General features: G+C 42.4%; 1 protein-coding gene across 6 annotated transcripts in view; it reads left to right on the forward strand.

Annotated features, from left to right (window-relative positions):
* CDK14 (cyclin dependent kinase 14) overlaps positions 1-16,964 on the forward strand; it is a 543,695-nt gene that overhangs the window by 195,421 nt on the left and 331,310 nt on the right. For all 6 annotated transcript variants that reach the window (XM_039522181.1, XM_039522182.1, XM_039522184.1 and 3 more), the window contains one exon: positions 12,411-12,490. In XM_039522181.1, the coding sequence (XP_039378115.1) occupies positions 12,411-12,490 (80 nt within the window). The remainder of the gene's footprint in view (positions 1-12,410; positions 12,491-16,964) is intronic.

The following is a 16,964-nucleotide window of genomic DNA, read 5'->3' on the forward strand; positions in this document are numbered from 1 at the left end:
AGGCTAAATTTACTGAAAACAGAAAAGGTGTGTTGTGTTGTGGTTTTTTTTGTCTGAAGAAAGCAAGGATCAGTAAGATTAAACTGGATTCTGCAGGCAAGTTCACTTTTACCATCTTGTCTGTTTTATCTTCTCCTGATTCCTTCCCTGAGTTTCCTTTAGTGTTCAAGTACACTTTGTATTTCCTTAACTTCTACTTAGTTCAGTTAGTATTAGATGCAACATAAGGACTATGGATAAAATTTTCACAAGTGCTTAAGGCCCATTGACTGTCGGTTGGACTTAAGCCACTGAAGAAGCCTAGGTACTTTTTGAAAATATTACTGTTTGATTGTATTTGACTGAAAATACAGGTTAGCACAACAAATGATTTCTCTGATATCTTCCTTTGTGAACTACATACATGGAAATTTTAGAAGAGGCCATCTTACTTTGAAAATGTGGCTCTGTTCTTGCTACTATTGACTCTTCTCCACTGTGAGGTAGATACACAATTTGTTGGGATGGGTAAATGGGATCTTACTAGACCAGGGGTAGGCAACCTCTGGCACGGGTGCCGAAGGCAGCACGCGAGCTGATTTTCAGTGATACTCACACTGCCTGGGTCCTGGCCACCGGTCCAGGGAGTTATGCATTTTAATTTAATTTTAAATGAAGCTTCTTAAACATTTAAAAGCCTTATTTACTTTACATACGATAGTTTAGTTATATATTATAGACTTATAGAAAGAGACCTTCTAAAAACATTAAAATGTATTACTGGCACGTGAAACCTTAAATTAGAGTGACTAAATGGAAGATTCGGCACACCACTTCTGGAAGGTTGCTGACCCCTGTACTAGACCAATGACAAGCACTCTTGTGCAACACCTCAGAGCTATAAATTACCCAGGAGCAGTGGATATAAAAGTGTCCCAGTCAAACACCTTGAAAGGTAGAAGGTTAGGTATGCTGCCCATTCTGCAGAAAATGCTTAGAGAGGACTTGGGGAGGAGGAGCCTTACTTTGCTCTCTCTGTTGTCATACTTGTGACTGCTGTGGGTTTTTCTCCTCTGATGTGCAGTCACCCTTCATGTACTAGGTAGGGGATTCAAAACCAAGTCTCAGAGCAACATGATCTGCATCTGCAGTTTGCTGTCCTGCCACACATCTCTGGATGTGCTTTGTGAAGAATCCCACTGGTACGCCTGTGGCTTCTGTATCTCTATCCTCTATACTTGCCCTTGCTTGTTGCCTCTATTTAATTCACTTTACTAAAAGCACATCTGTCTATACCTCCATGTACACATAAAGTATTATAAAAACATAATATTCACCCATGAAAGCTCATGCTGCAAAACGTCTGTTAGTCTATAAGGTGCCACAGGATTCTTTGCTGCTTTTATAAAAACATAAAACTCTATCAGATCAATCCACAAAATCCTCCCCAACATGCTCACCATAAAATTCCTCCTCCTAAACCAACATGAGGCAAATCTATCCTAAATCCAGTTATGGTGCACAACATCCTTAACTGTGTGAGGGAAAACCTTGGCGAATAAATAGGCCTTGCAGAATGCCATTAAGATTAATAGATCTGAGCTCAGGATAAGGGGAGTAAGTTCTAGAGTCAAGGACCCTTGCAGAGAATGTTGTTCCTTATTTGATAGCTTGAGTTCCACAGCTGATCACAACTGCTTCAGTATCTACTATGAGGAGAGAGGCAGTCTCTTGGGTAGCCAGGCCATTTTAGGTCTTAATAGGTCAATCTTCACCTGGGAATCAGCTGGGAGCAAGTAGCGAATTTGAAGTGTACATCTGTGTGAAATACCATTCAAACAGGCCAGCCATCTTATTCTGCAGCAGCTGCAATTTCCAAGTGGTCCTAAGGTCTTATGACAACGAGGGACGCCTATATCAGAGGCGGTCAAATTTATTGACCCTCCGAGCTGCATACATTAATCTTCAGAATTTTGAGAGCCGCGCTCAGGCAGGCAGGCACGCCCCAAGAGGCTGAAACCCCGCGGCTCCCCCTCACCACTGGGCAGAAACTAGAGGCAATGTGAGGGGAGGCAAGTGGGTCACATCTGCCCCCTGATTTTTCCAGACTTTTGACACCTGGTGCTGCCGGGCCCCCTCCCTGCACTGCAGCTGCTGGAGCCAGCAAGCTGGGAGCTGTGGCTGTGGGGAGAAGTAGCAGCAAGTGGCTGAGAGCTGCAGGGAGGGGCTGCTGAGGGTAAGAGGAGGATGTGACTCAAGCTTTGGGGGGGGGGCTGAACCTTTAAATTGTGCCCCACCCTCCCCTCAGCGGGCACCAGTTGTCTCAGGCAGAAGCCCCTAGCCCCAGCCCCTTGCTGCAGGGGAGAAGCCCTGAGCTCCCCCCCAGTCTGGTAGATGGAGAATGGGTCAGCATGGGGGGCTCATCAAGCTGTACTTGAACTATAAAAGAGCCGCATGCGGTTTGGCCAGCCCTGGCTTATACAGTCAACATGGCTTATCCATTGTCTGTATTTGTTTGTCTCTCACTGTATCCCAGTACCCTTCGTGAACAACGAGCTGGCTATGGTTATTTTTTCATATGTTCTGGGGACTGTGGCACTCAAACAATACATCATCTTCCCTATGCACACGGATAATTCAGTCTGCTTTTCAATTTTGTGGTGATTGTTGGAGGTACTTGCTCTTCCTATTTTTGAGCTCATATTTTTCCTTGTGCATCTGCTGAATTCACATCATCCTTTTCCCGCCCAGGCTGCTTTCTTAGCCGTTTCTCTTGTAGGCTTTTCTTTGGCTCTTTTATGTGTGTGTTGTTGCAATTCCTGTGGGCTTTGGCAGCCTGCTGGGCATGCCGTGTCTTTCCTGTCACTCTTCCCAGCTAACCACACCCTCCGCTTTGATCCGCAGCTACACAAGGTATAATTTTCACTTTACCAACACAGTATTCTGCATCACGATGACATGCTCCCCAGTGTCTACTTTACTTGCAGCAACTTAATTTACACATCTTCAACTCACTTTTCATGGCTTGTTCCTTTTAGCTTTATTTCAGTATTTGGAATGTTCACCATGTTGATCAGGGACCTTTGTATCCCTTCTGCCAGGTGAAGTTGGCAGCAGCAAAGGCCAGGTTCAACATCTAGGGGTTCCTCTGGACATTACAACACAGAAACAACTTGAGTGCCCACCCAGTAATCTGGGAAAATTTAACACCATCCCTGCGTGTCTCTAAGAGACAATACTTCCCCACTCTCGAGTACTGAGTCTGAGAACTTTTATTAAAAATGAAAGGGAACCACGCCTTAGCTTGGGAAAACACCACAACCAATTAAAAAACAAGTGTTCATAAGTCAGCCCAACTCCATAGTGCATTAGGCAGTGTCCTTTGCCTCAGTTTCCCATCTTGTGATGGGAAAGTCCAACAAATGAATGTCCCTTTAACAAATCACATCACTCTCCTCTCCCTCCACTGCACCCTACCGACAGTTTGCTGTCCTGGGTCAGCAAAGACCCAGAGTTCACAGGTGCGTTCATTTGGGTTCATCTCCCACTTTCTGGGGGCATGGGGAGAGAAGGGAGAAGTATCCAGCAATGACTCAGCTACAGCTGACGCTTCTGCAGCTGACGCAGTTGTCATCGTTCACTCTGCCGTCACCACCTGATACGACCATCACTGGCTGCTGCTGCTGCCATTGTTCGCTCTGGTGGTGGTGCTGCTGTTGCTTCTCTGCTGCCTCCTGCCACTCTGTGCAATGCCACATTCTGAGGTTCCACCACTTTGCCCAGCCTGCACTAGCAGTGAGGCTCCCCACGGAAAGCTGGGTTATCTCCCTTATAGCAACACTGTCCTGCAGCAGATCTAAGGCTCAACAGCGAGACCTGATTATCAGTGATTTCAGCTCTAGTGATCACTTAGCAAAACAAAGACTCAATTGTCTTTGTCACAGGTCAAATGTTGTCTAGGACTCTTAGGCAGAGCCCACACCACAGGTATGAACACCTGTTCCCAGCCTTTCTCTCTTTTCACTGGGATTTGGCATCCCTAACCCCTGCTTAGTGAGTACAGTTCAGTTGAGGGCGAACCCCTCAATCAGGGCATGCTGAGCATGGTTCTGCTCCTCTTTTACTCATACAGTAAAGGTAACAACATTTCATTGCCCCTGCAGTCAATACCAAAGTGATTTGTTACCCAGCAATAGCCAAAATTTATCACTTTAGCTACACAACCTGTCGGCTGAATACCGAGGCAGAGTAGGTGTGTTTATGCAAATACGGTCTGGTCCTGAAGTCTTTTCTCTCCAGTTCATCTCTAGATGTCAGGGGAGAGCTTCTTCAGACCCTGCTTACACCCTGATAACTCTTTCCAACAGGGTTAAGAAGATCTTCTGTGGTTGCAAAACTCTCACTGTTTTGGTTTCACAAAAGTAATTAGTTTTGAATCTTTCCCTCTGTGATTTAAATATATTCCGAGCCATTTTTTCCCTGTAGCTTACACAAAACTAGTGTGCTGCTGTAAATGAAGCAGGAACCTTTCTATTTACCCAACCAGGTAGCTGTGAAATTAATATAGATTTTAAGGCCAGATGTTACCATTACAGTAATCTAGGCTGACTTCCTGCATAGTGCATACTGGTGGTGGGGGTTATATTAAATTGTACTGCTACCCATAAGGTATTATCTGTGACATATTTTTGTTATATCAAGGGTTCCTAGAACATATGGATAGATGCCCTTTTTAAGCCTGTGTACCAATATAAATAAATACTTTATCAAATCACAATGACTTTTAGTTGAACTAGAGCAAATTTTTAAAAAAGATTTTAATGTAAAATGCCAACCCATGGATAGTTTGACACTTAAATAAGTGCTAAGCATTGAAAGAAGTTACACATTCTTTTTTCTCCAGTTTAAAAGTTTTAAGAATTGTCCAGAATTGAGGATTCTAAGTGAAGGATGAAAGTATCACAGTGAATGTATGCATCACAGTCTTCATTCCTATAATCAATTTCTCAAAATCCAAATGCATTGCTGAAACATATAGTAAGAGTGTGTTTATGTATACGTGGCTAGATAGTGCATATGTGTGTCTGTGTGTGTATAAGCACCTAGATACAATGGCAATTGGCATACCATGTATACTGTATTTCTATATATTGATAATAATGTACACTTTTCATCTGTAACTCGCACAGCACTTGACAAAAGTGGATAAGCATTATTATCGCCATTGTACAGGCGAGGAAACTGAGGCACAGAATGATTCTGACTTGCCCAAAGTCACGCTGTGAGTCAATGGTAGAGCTGGGACAGAAACCAGGTGTCTTGTGTCGTAGTAATAAAAATAATAATGATAATTTAATGGTAATAGGAAATATGTGCATGTTTGGGGGACAGAATAAGCACTAAAGCCTTGTCTACACTGGCAGCAGGTTGTAGAGTACTGGTAATACACGGTGAAAGGCCGGCTGCATCCACTCTTGTCACTGCGGTGTGCAGCAGTGAAAGGCTGCGGCAAGGTGGAGGCAGAGGGGAAAGGCTCCTACAGCAGGGAGGCAATGGGACACTAAGCTACTAAAATTAGCTATGTAAATGTGAGAGGCATTGGGCTTAGAGAGAGCCGTACAGGGTACATGTAGGGCATTCCACTCTACTCGCCTAAGCCTTGTCTCACCATCTACGCTGCTGTTTATACCTGTGCTAGCTGGGTGTGTATATATTCTACACGCCGCCGTAAGTGTAGACACGCCTTACGGAATCCCTAAACTAGATGTCATTGTGCACCGATGCGTTTTCCATTTGAGAATGACCCAATACTTTCCAATAGGAGATCAAATAAGAATTCAAGGTACAAAATTATAAACGATGTTACCCTTCTGCAGCCACGCTACCAGCTCTGCTCTGGGACCCTTCAGACTTAGAGTGGTTTCTGCAGGCTCCCAAGGGAGATAAAAGCATGGCAAGGAACACTGCCTTCTGTTCTTTCCTATGCTGTCTGTCCCAGTTTCATGCTGCTTTCCTCCCCTCTGCTCAGATAATGGGAAGAGAGTACCTAACCCATGGTCTTTACTTTCAGGAACAAATTTGTTCTTCGAGTGATTGCTCATGTGTATTCCATAATAGGTGTGCGCGCTTGCCACGTGCACCAGTGCTGGAAGTTTTTCCCCTAGCAGTACCCATAGGGGAGCGCCCCAGCGACCCCTAGAGTGGCACCTCCATGGTGCGGTATAAGGGGCACTGTGCATTCCCCCTACCCTCAATTCCTTCTTGCCACCAGTGAAGGTGCTTCAGAACTGCTCAGCTCCAGGCCAAAGGGGGGCTCAGGCCCATCTAGGACCTGTGAGGCCTGAACCAGTACATGGTGAAGCTCAAGTTCCACATGGTCTCCCTGGCATCCATCATCCCCTCCTTGGACCCGGGGACTGGTATGTTGCCCTCGATCTGCAGAAGGTGTACTTCCACATTCATATATTCAAGGGGCACAGGCACTTCCTCTGTTTCACGGCGGGGCAGGAACACTACCAATTTATGGTCCTCCCATTTGCTCTGTCCACTGCCTCCAGGGTATTCATGAAACGCATATCGGTGGCAGCTGCCTACCTCAGGCGCCAGGGGGTCCAGATCTTCCCCTATCTGGTTGGTCAAGTGCAGCTCCCAGTTGCAGGTGTGGGATCACGTGGCGCTCCTTCTGTCCACGTGCACCACTTTGGGCCTGTTGGTAAACAACACCAAGTCCATGTTAGTCCCGGTACAACGCATAGAGTTTATCGGGGCGGTCCTGGACACCTCGTCAACCAGAGCCTCCCTCCCACTGGACATGTTTGAGACCCTGAAGGGGCTCATCAACATGGTCACAAGGTTTCTGGTGACAACAGCCAGAGCGTGCCTCCAGCTCTTGGGTCACATGTTGGCGTGCGCATATGTGGTCTGTCATGCCAGACTCAAGATGAGGCCTCTCCAGCTCTTATTGGCCTTGGAGTTCTCCCAGGCAAGGAACAGGATGGACAAAGTCCTCAAGGTGCCCAAGCCAGTGATCACCTCCCTACGGTGGTGGTCCTCCCCGAGAAACATGCTCCAAGGAGTCTGGTTCAGGGGCAGGGTGTCTGACACCTCGGACCTAGGATGGGGGGACCCAGGTTGGGAGAGTTCAGACACAGGGTCTGTGGTTGGCTCAGGATCTGACCCTCCACCTAAACGTCAAGGAGCTCAGAGCAGTACGACTGGTGTGCATGGCCTTCCACTCTCACCTGGTCAGGGTCCTTATGGACAACACGGCCGCTATGTTCTACATCAACAGGCAAGGCAGGGCTTGATCCTCTGCTCTCTGCCACAAAGTCCTCAGGCTGTGGGACTTTTGTATAGCGCCACTCCAGGGGTCACTAGGGTGCTCCCTTACGGGTACTTGTAGGGGAAAAACTTCCGGCACTGGTGCACGTGGCGAGCATGCACACCTATTGTGGAATAGACATGAGCAACACATCTTGAAGAACACCAGTTATGGAAAAGATAACTGTCTTTTCTTTATCTCTGTGCATGCTCCATTTAAAAAATATATTAATAGAATATTTGCCATTTCTAGAACAATAGGTGTCCCTATGACCAGTGACTTTTGTACCTCTTTTGAAGAGGATTTTTATTTAATCTTTCTTGTACAAATAATACATATATTTCAAATAATCTGTTAATGTCTATTGGACATCCTTACTTTAAACATAATACTTAGTACCTAGTTACCATTGTGACTTATCCATATAATGTACATTTCACTGGTATGGCACAGAGCAAACTGCAAACAGAGCTGTTTTCTTAATCTTAGAAACTGCTAGTAATAATTCATATTCTTTCAATAGTCAAGTGTTAAAAAGAGAGCGGTTGAGTCCACGCACACACAAACACACACAGTATCTGTGCACATGTATAAAGGCGTGTGTATGTATATATATTTGTATAAAATATGATTAGTTATGCTTAATGTAGTTTGTCTTGCCAGGAGGGTGTGGATGTGGAGGTAAATATTCTTTCACTCTGTTCATACATGCTTCTTACTCAAAAACAAGAGCTATAAAATTGTGCCTTCTTGCCTATGAACCTAAATTGTGAATTCTTTGAAGAATTGATGGATTTGTTCCCAGAGTCCCAGTTGTAATATTTTAGCTGTGCAAAAAATTAATATTCTAAATCTACCATGTCTCTTGGAAGCCTTAGATCTTTTATCAAGCGTATCATAATAAACAGCCACTCTAGAAAATAGTCCCTAATTTATTACTTCATTGATTTCTGCTTTTTTAAATAAAGCAACTAGATACTTTTTTTTAAAGAGTTGCAGGTAAAAATATGATAGAAGCTGAAAAGATATATTGGCAGGTTCACATTATGCTATTGAATACTTACATTGTTAGCAGAACTGGTAAAGTTATGAGTAATTCTTTTCTGGAAAAGAAATATATATAATCCATGTTTACACTGAACTTTCTCAAAGGTTTATGATTAAAAGAAATATTTCATTGAATGTGAGATCAAATTTTCTTCTGTGGAGTAATATGAAGTGACTAAAATGATTACAGATTTACTTTAGTAGCAGGTTTGCTTTGAAAGCAGAATGCTAGCAGAGTATGGCTTTATTAAGATTATTAACTCTGGCCTTTGGACATCTGTTTGTGAAGCTGCTATAACTACAGAATATGTTTTGTTGAATATGAGGGATTTATTTGGTTTTAGAAAAGTTTATATCTTTATGTAAATGAATAACTATGTATCGTGAGTCAATTTTTTAATACAAATTAATTTTTCAGAGATATGAGCATAATATCCGGAATTTGAGAACAGTACATATATATTTATCTTTCAAAGTCTGTGCTTGCTAGAGCTTTGAACTAAGTTTCAACTCTAGCCAGCAATAAAATTCCTCACAAAATAAACAGATTGGAATCCTAGTGGTGGATTTTACATATTGAACCCATTAAGGGCATTATATTTAAAACATTTATTACATTTATATGTAACTGAAGAACTTGTGACAATAAATAGTATTCCAATCTTACCTTTTGTTCCCTAAACGTGCATTATCCATATTATGCACAAAAAAACCAATTAACCCTCAATTGCTTTATATTCATTAGTATTAGATTTTGTTAATAATGCATGATTAGAGCATTGCATTGTTTCTAATCTCTGACATTTTCCCATAAACAGTCCTGTTTTCTCCATGTAATTCATTTGGGTTTTGTTGGCATTACAGTCTGTTTTGGAAAATGTGTAATGTATACATTTTATTAGGATTTTTTTTAAACATCTGGTTCAAATGGTCTGAAGCTCACTTATGTTTTTAAAATATACACAATTTATTATGTGCTATATACATTTACATAAACCCATAGTTGTTTAACACCTTTCATGCAAAGCTTGCTGGAAACAGTTGACTAATTTTGGAATTTCATTGTAATTTTAAAACAGTAAACAAAAATGGTAATTGAATTTAGACTTTTTAAAATTCTCCTGAGTCTAAATATTCTATCCATCAGCTCCTAGTGATAACCGGAGGGCCAGAGTGAACAAAGACCCTAGATGAGAATTAATTTAAATAATGTTTAGAGATGGTAAGAAGCTCGGTAGCTTATCTCAAGGAATTTTTGGAGCTGGGGGAGAGGAGGAAGAGAGAGGAAGCCTATTGGTTTAGAAAGGAATAAGACCATGCAATGATTTTATAATCAATATTGTCTTTAATAGGAACCCATGAAGCAATTAGCAATGTGGATGGGAGGTGCTGAGATAAGTGAAATACCCTTATCTTGATTGGGGAGAAAAGTGAGCATAGAGTTGCTTTATAAACAATCCTAGATGTCAGAAGATACAGCAAGCCTGTCATATTGTCAGGTTGCCTAAAGGTTCTCTATGTAGCAGTATTTCCTACTTATCTTTAATAATAATAATAATTAATCCAATATTGAATATACTAACAAAAGGGATAGAAGACATAGTCATAGAAGACAAAGATTAAGCCATTCATCCTGGTATTATTGTAAAGTATGATCTGATTATCTTCCAAATAAATTCTTGGGCAGATTTTAATAGGTTGGGGAGCTAATTTTCAGCATGACAGTTTTCTTCAGTGTTGATTGTAAGGATTCTGTGATAGCCGCATCTGCACTTCTGACAAGGCATGACAAGGTTGAGATTGCCTCAGTGGGAACAGCTGGAAGAGGAAAATACATCCAGTTATTACTGTTAACTGATGATAATTCACCTTCTATTGCCCCAAAATACGCACTTAAGGAAGAGAATGAACTAAAGTAAAAGAGCTCTTAGCAATTGAATAATTAACTGGAACAAGATCAGATGAAAATTGTTTTTTTGAAAGGTAAGAGACTGGTATCGTCAGGACAAAAACAGTCCCTGAGCAACCAAGCATTCAAGATGAGTTGAATCATTTCAATAGCATTATTAGTTGCCCAGAGCTCTACTAAAGCAAATGACAAATATCATACAAAATGCTAATAAGTACGTTTCTCCCCTCAACTGCCTCATCCATTGCAAATTAAGTTTTTCTACTTCCCTTGCCAGTCTCTGGTAAAATTAATTGACTAGGTAGAAGAAAGACCAATAACCTCAGACTAAAAAGAAGAGCATAACCTATATAACACGACCCCTTCCTAACGCTTCCTCTCCCTATTTACCAGTCGTTATCTCTTGTTACATTTCCCCCACCGCCCCTTCTCCTCCACTCTACCAGTGATGCCAGCCTCAATATCTTATTTGTCTGCTTCTCCCGCTGACCTCCACGTTGCCATCTTAGACGTAGAACACCTTTCCTGGCCTAGGTCTGCAAAACCCCTCCTGAACATTTTTCCTGCACCTTTCCTTTGTGTATTGAGATTTTAAACTTGTTAGACACCTGGTGCATTTTGTTACAACAATCTAAATACAAATAAATGTCAAGTATCAGAGGGGTAGCCATGTTAGTCTGGATCTGTAAAAACAGCAAAGAGTCTTGTGGCACCTTATAGACTAACAGACGTTTTGGAGCATGAGCTTTCGTGGGTGAATACCCACTTCGTCGGATGTCAAACATTAGTAAGTGGAACCCCCTAATTTATTCTCAGGTGAACTTAGTGGGACTAAGTTTCCAACAGTGACTAGTGACTGAGATACTTGGGATACCTTAAAGGGGCCTGAGCGCCCCACCCTTTGAAAAATTAGGGTGTCTTGAGTTTTGTAGGTTTGTACAGTACCTAGCACAGTAGGGCCCAACCTAGTTGATACCTTTAGGCACTATTACAGTGTAAATGTTAAATACTACTAATAAATAGGAGAATAAAAATACAGTAGCAACCCTGTAATTAAATATTAAAAAATAAAGCCTGAGGGAGCAGCTGAATTGATCACTAGATTAGATGACCGTGTCCTCTTGCTGCAAGATTCAGAAGAACATATTTTAAGGCTCAATGCAATAAGTTGCCTCCTCAACTACTGGAGTATGAAAGCTCTGTCAGTCTCCTGGGCTCTTCAGCTGTAAGCTCTGATTTTTTATATATATTTTAAAAGAAATTGTAATAATAATCCCTTGTTTGCCAACTGCATCATACCATTTTAGGAATGCTACCCCCAACTAGCCTTTTCGTATGCAGGGAGTCTCTTAAAGTCCTAATGCAGGAGTACACTTTTGAGGAGGAGGTTGTTGGAGATGGTGTTGGTCATCTGAGTCCTTCACCTGGATAAACTGTCTGAGCAGACTGGGCAGATTAGGGAGAAATTGTATTTAAATGTTAAATACTGGAAACTACTTCAGTTGAATAGAGCTGAAAAGAGAACAGACTTCAGTTGTGAGGGTTGATCCATGGGAGCAAATTTATTTTAAACCTTATAAATGGGTGTCGTCATAATAAAAAACTAGTCTGGGCAGTGCACTCAAGAATGTACTTTAGGGAACAATCCTGCTTTAGTGGGAAATGGACAGAATGACCTAACAGATATTTTCCACCTCAAATTTCCATGACTCTTGGAAGGTACTTGTTGTGGGGCATAATTCAGGGAGAAAAGAAAATAAATATAAAGATGGATATACCATATGTGGAATGATTGAAGTTCTGTTTGGATTAAATGATCAAAGAAATAAACCATATTTTTACAATGCTTTGCTTTCTTTAAACAAAGCCTCCAGTTTAATGCTGTGATAGAAAGGAAACGGAGACTGACTCACAGAAAGCTGAGATCACTTCTTGGATTACATGAATGTGAATATTTAAAGCTGACATTATGGAGGCTATGAAGTGTTTCTTACTGTGCCATAAGTGAATCACTGACATTGACAGGGAGAAACTAAATAATACATGATGGGAAATAAGCCCTATTATTGGAATATTCATTTTTAATTAATTTTGTGTATGTTTCTCTTTTCTTTCCTTCCTCTCCTCCTTCCTCCTCCATTCTCCCCCCCCCAGGGTAAATGGGAAGTTGGTGGCGCTGAAGGTGATTAGATTACAAGAGGAGGAAGGAACTCCATTTACAGCTATCAGGGAAGGTATGCACTCATGTTTAATGATTATTCATGGTTTATTTTTTAATTGCATTGCACTCACTCTCTCCAATACCATGCTATACTGAATAGCTTGAGATTTTAAATTATATGGTTATGTTCCCTGTAGGAGGCGGCTTTGGTACTTTAAAAATCAAAATGTCCCTACAACGTGGGAGTTCATGTTAAATAAAACAAATATGAGCCTCTGTGGTTTGGCTTGTCTGAGAACTGCTATTGGGTACAAGTGTCATACTAAGTAGAGAGTGTGTGTGGGGAGGGGGAGGGGGTTTGTCACTGGTATAATAGGTTCGGGAAGTTTTGCTTGTTGTGAAGCAGCACCTAAAATGAGTGTGGATTTAATTTTTTGCTTATGTGAGGCCATGTTCCCTGAAAGATAGTCATATAGAAGAATCTCTGCATTTTTTGGCTGCGAGAGCCATGGTAGGTTCAGGGACAAATATAGCAAGCTCCTTAAAAACAGGATGGCTGATTACCTTTTTAAAGAACTGACTGTGTATGGTTTGGGTTTTTGTCCCCCTTCCTCTCTGCCACCTCTAAGCCAGACAGTCCAGGGATGACTCTTTTCTAGCTGAGTGTCAAAGGTCTGTCATGCTTTCTGCTCCATTCCCTCTATCCTTTCTTATCAGCCCTCCTGGCTGCTCCCTGGTGACAGCTTCTGTATCTGTGCTTGGCTGCTGCAAGCTCCTTTGTAGAAGTTTCTGCACATTCCTTATTTAAATGGGCCTACTCTGTTGGTAAGTGCCAAAGATAGGGACTGGTGGTGAAATAAGAAACGTTTTACTTTCCGGTCACTGATTCAAATTCATCTCAGAGTATGGCTACACTACGAGGCTTTTAGCGACATGGCTGTGCTGCTACAGCCGTGCCACTAAAAGGGGGCACAGTGTAGCTGCTGTTTGTCGGCAGGAGAAAGCTCTTCTGCTTACAAAACACTTCCACCACCCCCACGAGTGGTACTGTTCACACTGGCGCTTTTTGTCTGTAAAACTTTTGTCATCCAGGGTGTGTGTGTGTGTTTTTAACACCCCTGAACGACAAAAGTTTTGCCGACGAAGTGCCAGTGTAGACAAAGCCTCAGGTTGGTAGCAAGCTCTGATACAGCTGGTCAGTGGTCTGTATGAAATATCTTGACAGTCCCAGTGCAGTTCCTATGGTGGGCAGAAAGGTTCATGGCACATCACAACACCAGCCCAATTGACACTTATCAGTCTCAGCAGAACAGACCATACATCGTTGCATAAGCATTAAGACTGTACTAACCAGTCCTTCCACGATGGGCGAGGTGCCAATTGGTGGGTTAGTGTGAGGAAACTTGCGTGGTCTGTATTTGTAGTGCTGCCAGAATAATATTCATTGATTCATCTGACGTCTGGGGGGAGACGGTTGGGAGAGGTCCTGATGCTCTCCACGCCAAATTTATACATTGGGAGTGAGAACAACAGGATAACAACAGATATAGCCAGAGGAGGACGGTTAGGTGTAAGGAAGAAGGGGGGGATGGATACTAGATCGACAGGTCATACTGGTAGTACTGTGTCCCTACCAAGTTGGGTGAGAGGAGCCAAACAGCAAAAATTAGGATGTTTGTTCACCAATGCGAGAAGCTTAGGTAACAAAATGGAGGAACTGGAGCTCCTGGTCCGAGAATTGAAACCGGATATCGTAGGAATAACCGAAACATGGTGGAACGGTAGCCATGACTGGAGTACAGGTATGGAAGGGTATGTGCTGTTTAGGAAAGACCGATGCAAAGGTAAAGGTGGGGGAGTAGCATTGTATATCAATAATGAGGTGAAATGTAACGAAATAACTAGCAATGCAATGGATAATACGGAGTCTGTTTGGGCAATGGTCACATTGGGGAAGAAAACTACTAGAGCCTCCCCCAGGATAGTGATTGGGGTATGCTATAGACCGCCGGGATCTAGTCTGGAGATGGATAGAGAGCTCTTTAATGTTTTTAAGGAGATAAATACTAATAGGAACTGTTTGATCATGGGGGACTTTAACTTCCCGGATATAGATTGGGAAACAAATGCTAGTAATAATAATAGGGCTCAGCTTTTCCTAGACGTGATAGCTGATGAATTCCTTCATCAAGTAGTTGCTGAACCGACGAGGGGGGATGCCATTTTAGATCTGGTTTTGGTGAGTAACGAGGACCTTGTTGAGGAAATAGTTGTAGGGGACAACCTTGGCTCGAGTGATCATGAGCTAATTCGTTTCAAAATAAATGGGAGGATAATCAATATTGCATCTGAGACTAAGGTATACGATTTCAAAAGGGCTAACTTTACTAAATTAAGGCGACTAGTTAGGGAAGTGGACTGGACTAACATATTTAGGGATCTAAAGGCAGATGACGCCTGGGGTTACTTCAGGCGTAAGTTGCAGGAGTTGTCAGAGGCATGTATCCCAAGAAAGGGAAAACGGCTCGTAGGTAGCAGTTTTAGACCGAGCTGGATGAGCAAGCGTCTTAGAAGGGTCATTAAGAAAAAACAGAAACAGTGAGAAAGGCAAAGAGCCGGGTGGAGATGGACCTAGCGAAGGGGATTAAAACCAATAGCAAAAGGTTTTTTAGCCATATAAATAGGAAGAAAACCAAGAAAGAAGAAGTGGGACCGCTTAAAACTTTAAACGGAGTGGAGATTAGGGATAATCTTGGCATGGCACAATATCTGAACGAATATTTTGCCTCGGTCTTTAATGAGGCTAATGAAGGGCTAAGGAATAGTGGTAGAGGGACTGATGGGAATGAAGATATGGAGGTAGACATTACGGTATCTGAGGTAGAAGCCAAACTTGAACAGCTAAACGGAAGTAAATCGGGGGGCCCGGATAATCTTCATCTTAGAATATTAAGGGAATTGGCGAGAGAAATTGCAAGCCCGTTAGCGATGATTTTTAATAAATCTCTAAACTCGGGGATTGTACCATTTGACTGGAGATTAGCTAATGTAGTTCCTATATTCAAGAAGGGGAAAAAAAGTGACCCGGGTAACTACAGGCCTGTTAGTTTAACATCTGTAGTATGCAAAATCATGGAAAACATTTTAAAGGAGAGAGTGGTTATGGAGCATGAGGCCGATGGCAACTGGGACAAATTACAGCATGGATTTACAAAAGGTAGATCGTGCCAAACCAACCTGATCTCCTTCGTTGAGAAAGTAACAGATTTTTTAGACAAGGGAAATGCGGTGGATCTAATATATCTTGATTTCAGTAAGGCGTTTGATACGGTACCGCATGAGGAATTACTGGTTAAATTGGAAAAGATGGGGATCGAAATGAAAATCCAGAGGTGGATAAGGAGCTGGTTAAAGGGGAGAGTGCAGAGGGTCGTATTGAAGGGTGAACTGTCGGGTTGGAGGGGGGTTACCAGTGGAGTTCCTCAAGGTTCGGTTTTGGGTCCGATTTTATTCAATCTATTTATCGCTGACCTGGGAACCCAGAGTAGGAGTGGGCTGATAAAGTTTGCGGATGACACCAAGTTGGGAGGTATTGCCAATTCAGAAAAGGATCGGGATATCCTCCAGGGAGATTTGGATGACCTTGTAAACTGGAGTATTAGTAACAGGATGAAATTCAATAGTGAGAAGTGTAAGGTTATGCATTTAGGGATGACTAACAAGAACTTTAGTTATAAGCTGGGGACGCACCAGTTGGAAGTAACGGAGGAGGAGAAGGACCTAGGAGTCCTGGTTGATCGTAGGATGACTATGAGTAGGCAATGTGATGTGGCCGTTAAAAAAGCTAATGCGGTCTTGGGATGCATTAGGCGAGGTATTTCTAGTAGGGATAAGGAGGTGCTAGTCCCGTTATATAAGGCGTTGGTGAGACCTCATTTGGAGTATTGTGTGCAGTTTTGGTCTCCCATGTTTAAGAAGGATGAATTCAAACTGGAACAGGTACAAAGAAGGGCTACTAGAATGATCCGAGGAATGGAAAGCCTGTCGTATGAAAGGAGACTTGAGGAGCTCGGTTTGTTTTCCTTAACCAAAAGAAGGATAAGAGGAGATATGATTGCACTCTTTAAATATATCAGAGGGATAAACACCAGGGAAGGAGAGGAATTATTTCAGCTCAGTGCTAATGTGGACACGAGGACAAACGGATATAAATTGTCAGTCAGGAAATTTAGGCTTGAAATTAGACGAAGGTTTCTAACCATCAGAGGAGTGCAATTCTGGAACAGCCTACCGAAGGAAACAGTGGGGGCGAAGGACCTCCATGACATTAAGATTAAGCTAGATAAGTTTATGGAGGAGATGGTATGATAGGATAACGGGCTTAGTCAATAGGTCAATTAAGTGCCACACTGGTAATTAGTACAATGGGTCAATGATAAGATATTGTTAGCCTTTTTCCAGAAGGTATGGCTGGAGAGTCTTGCCCGCATGCTCGGGGTTCAGCTGACCGCCATATTTGGGGTCGGGAAGGAATTTTCCTCCAGGGT

The sequence above is a fragment of the Mauremys reevesii genome, linkage group 2 (assembly GCF_016161935.1).
Source record: "Mauremys reevesii isolate NIE-2019 linkage group 2, ASM1616193v1, whole genome shotgun sequence".
Taxonomy (NCBI): domain Eukaryota; kingdom Metazoa; phylum Chordata; order Testudines; family Geoemydidae; genus Mauremys; species Mauremys reevesii.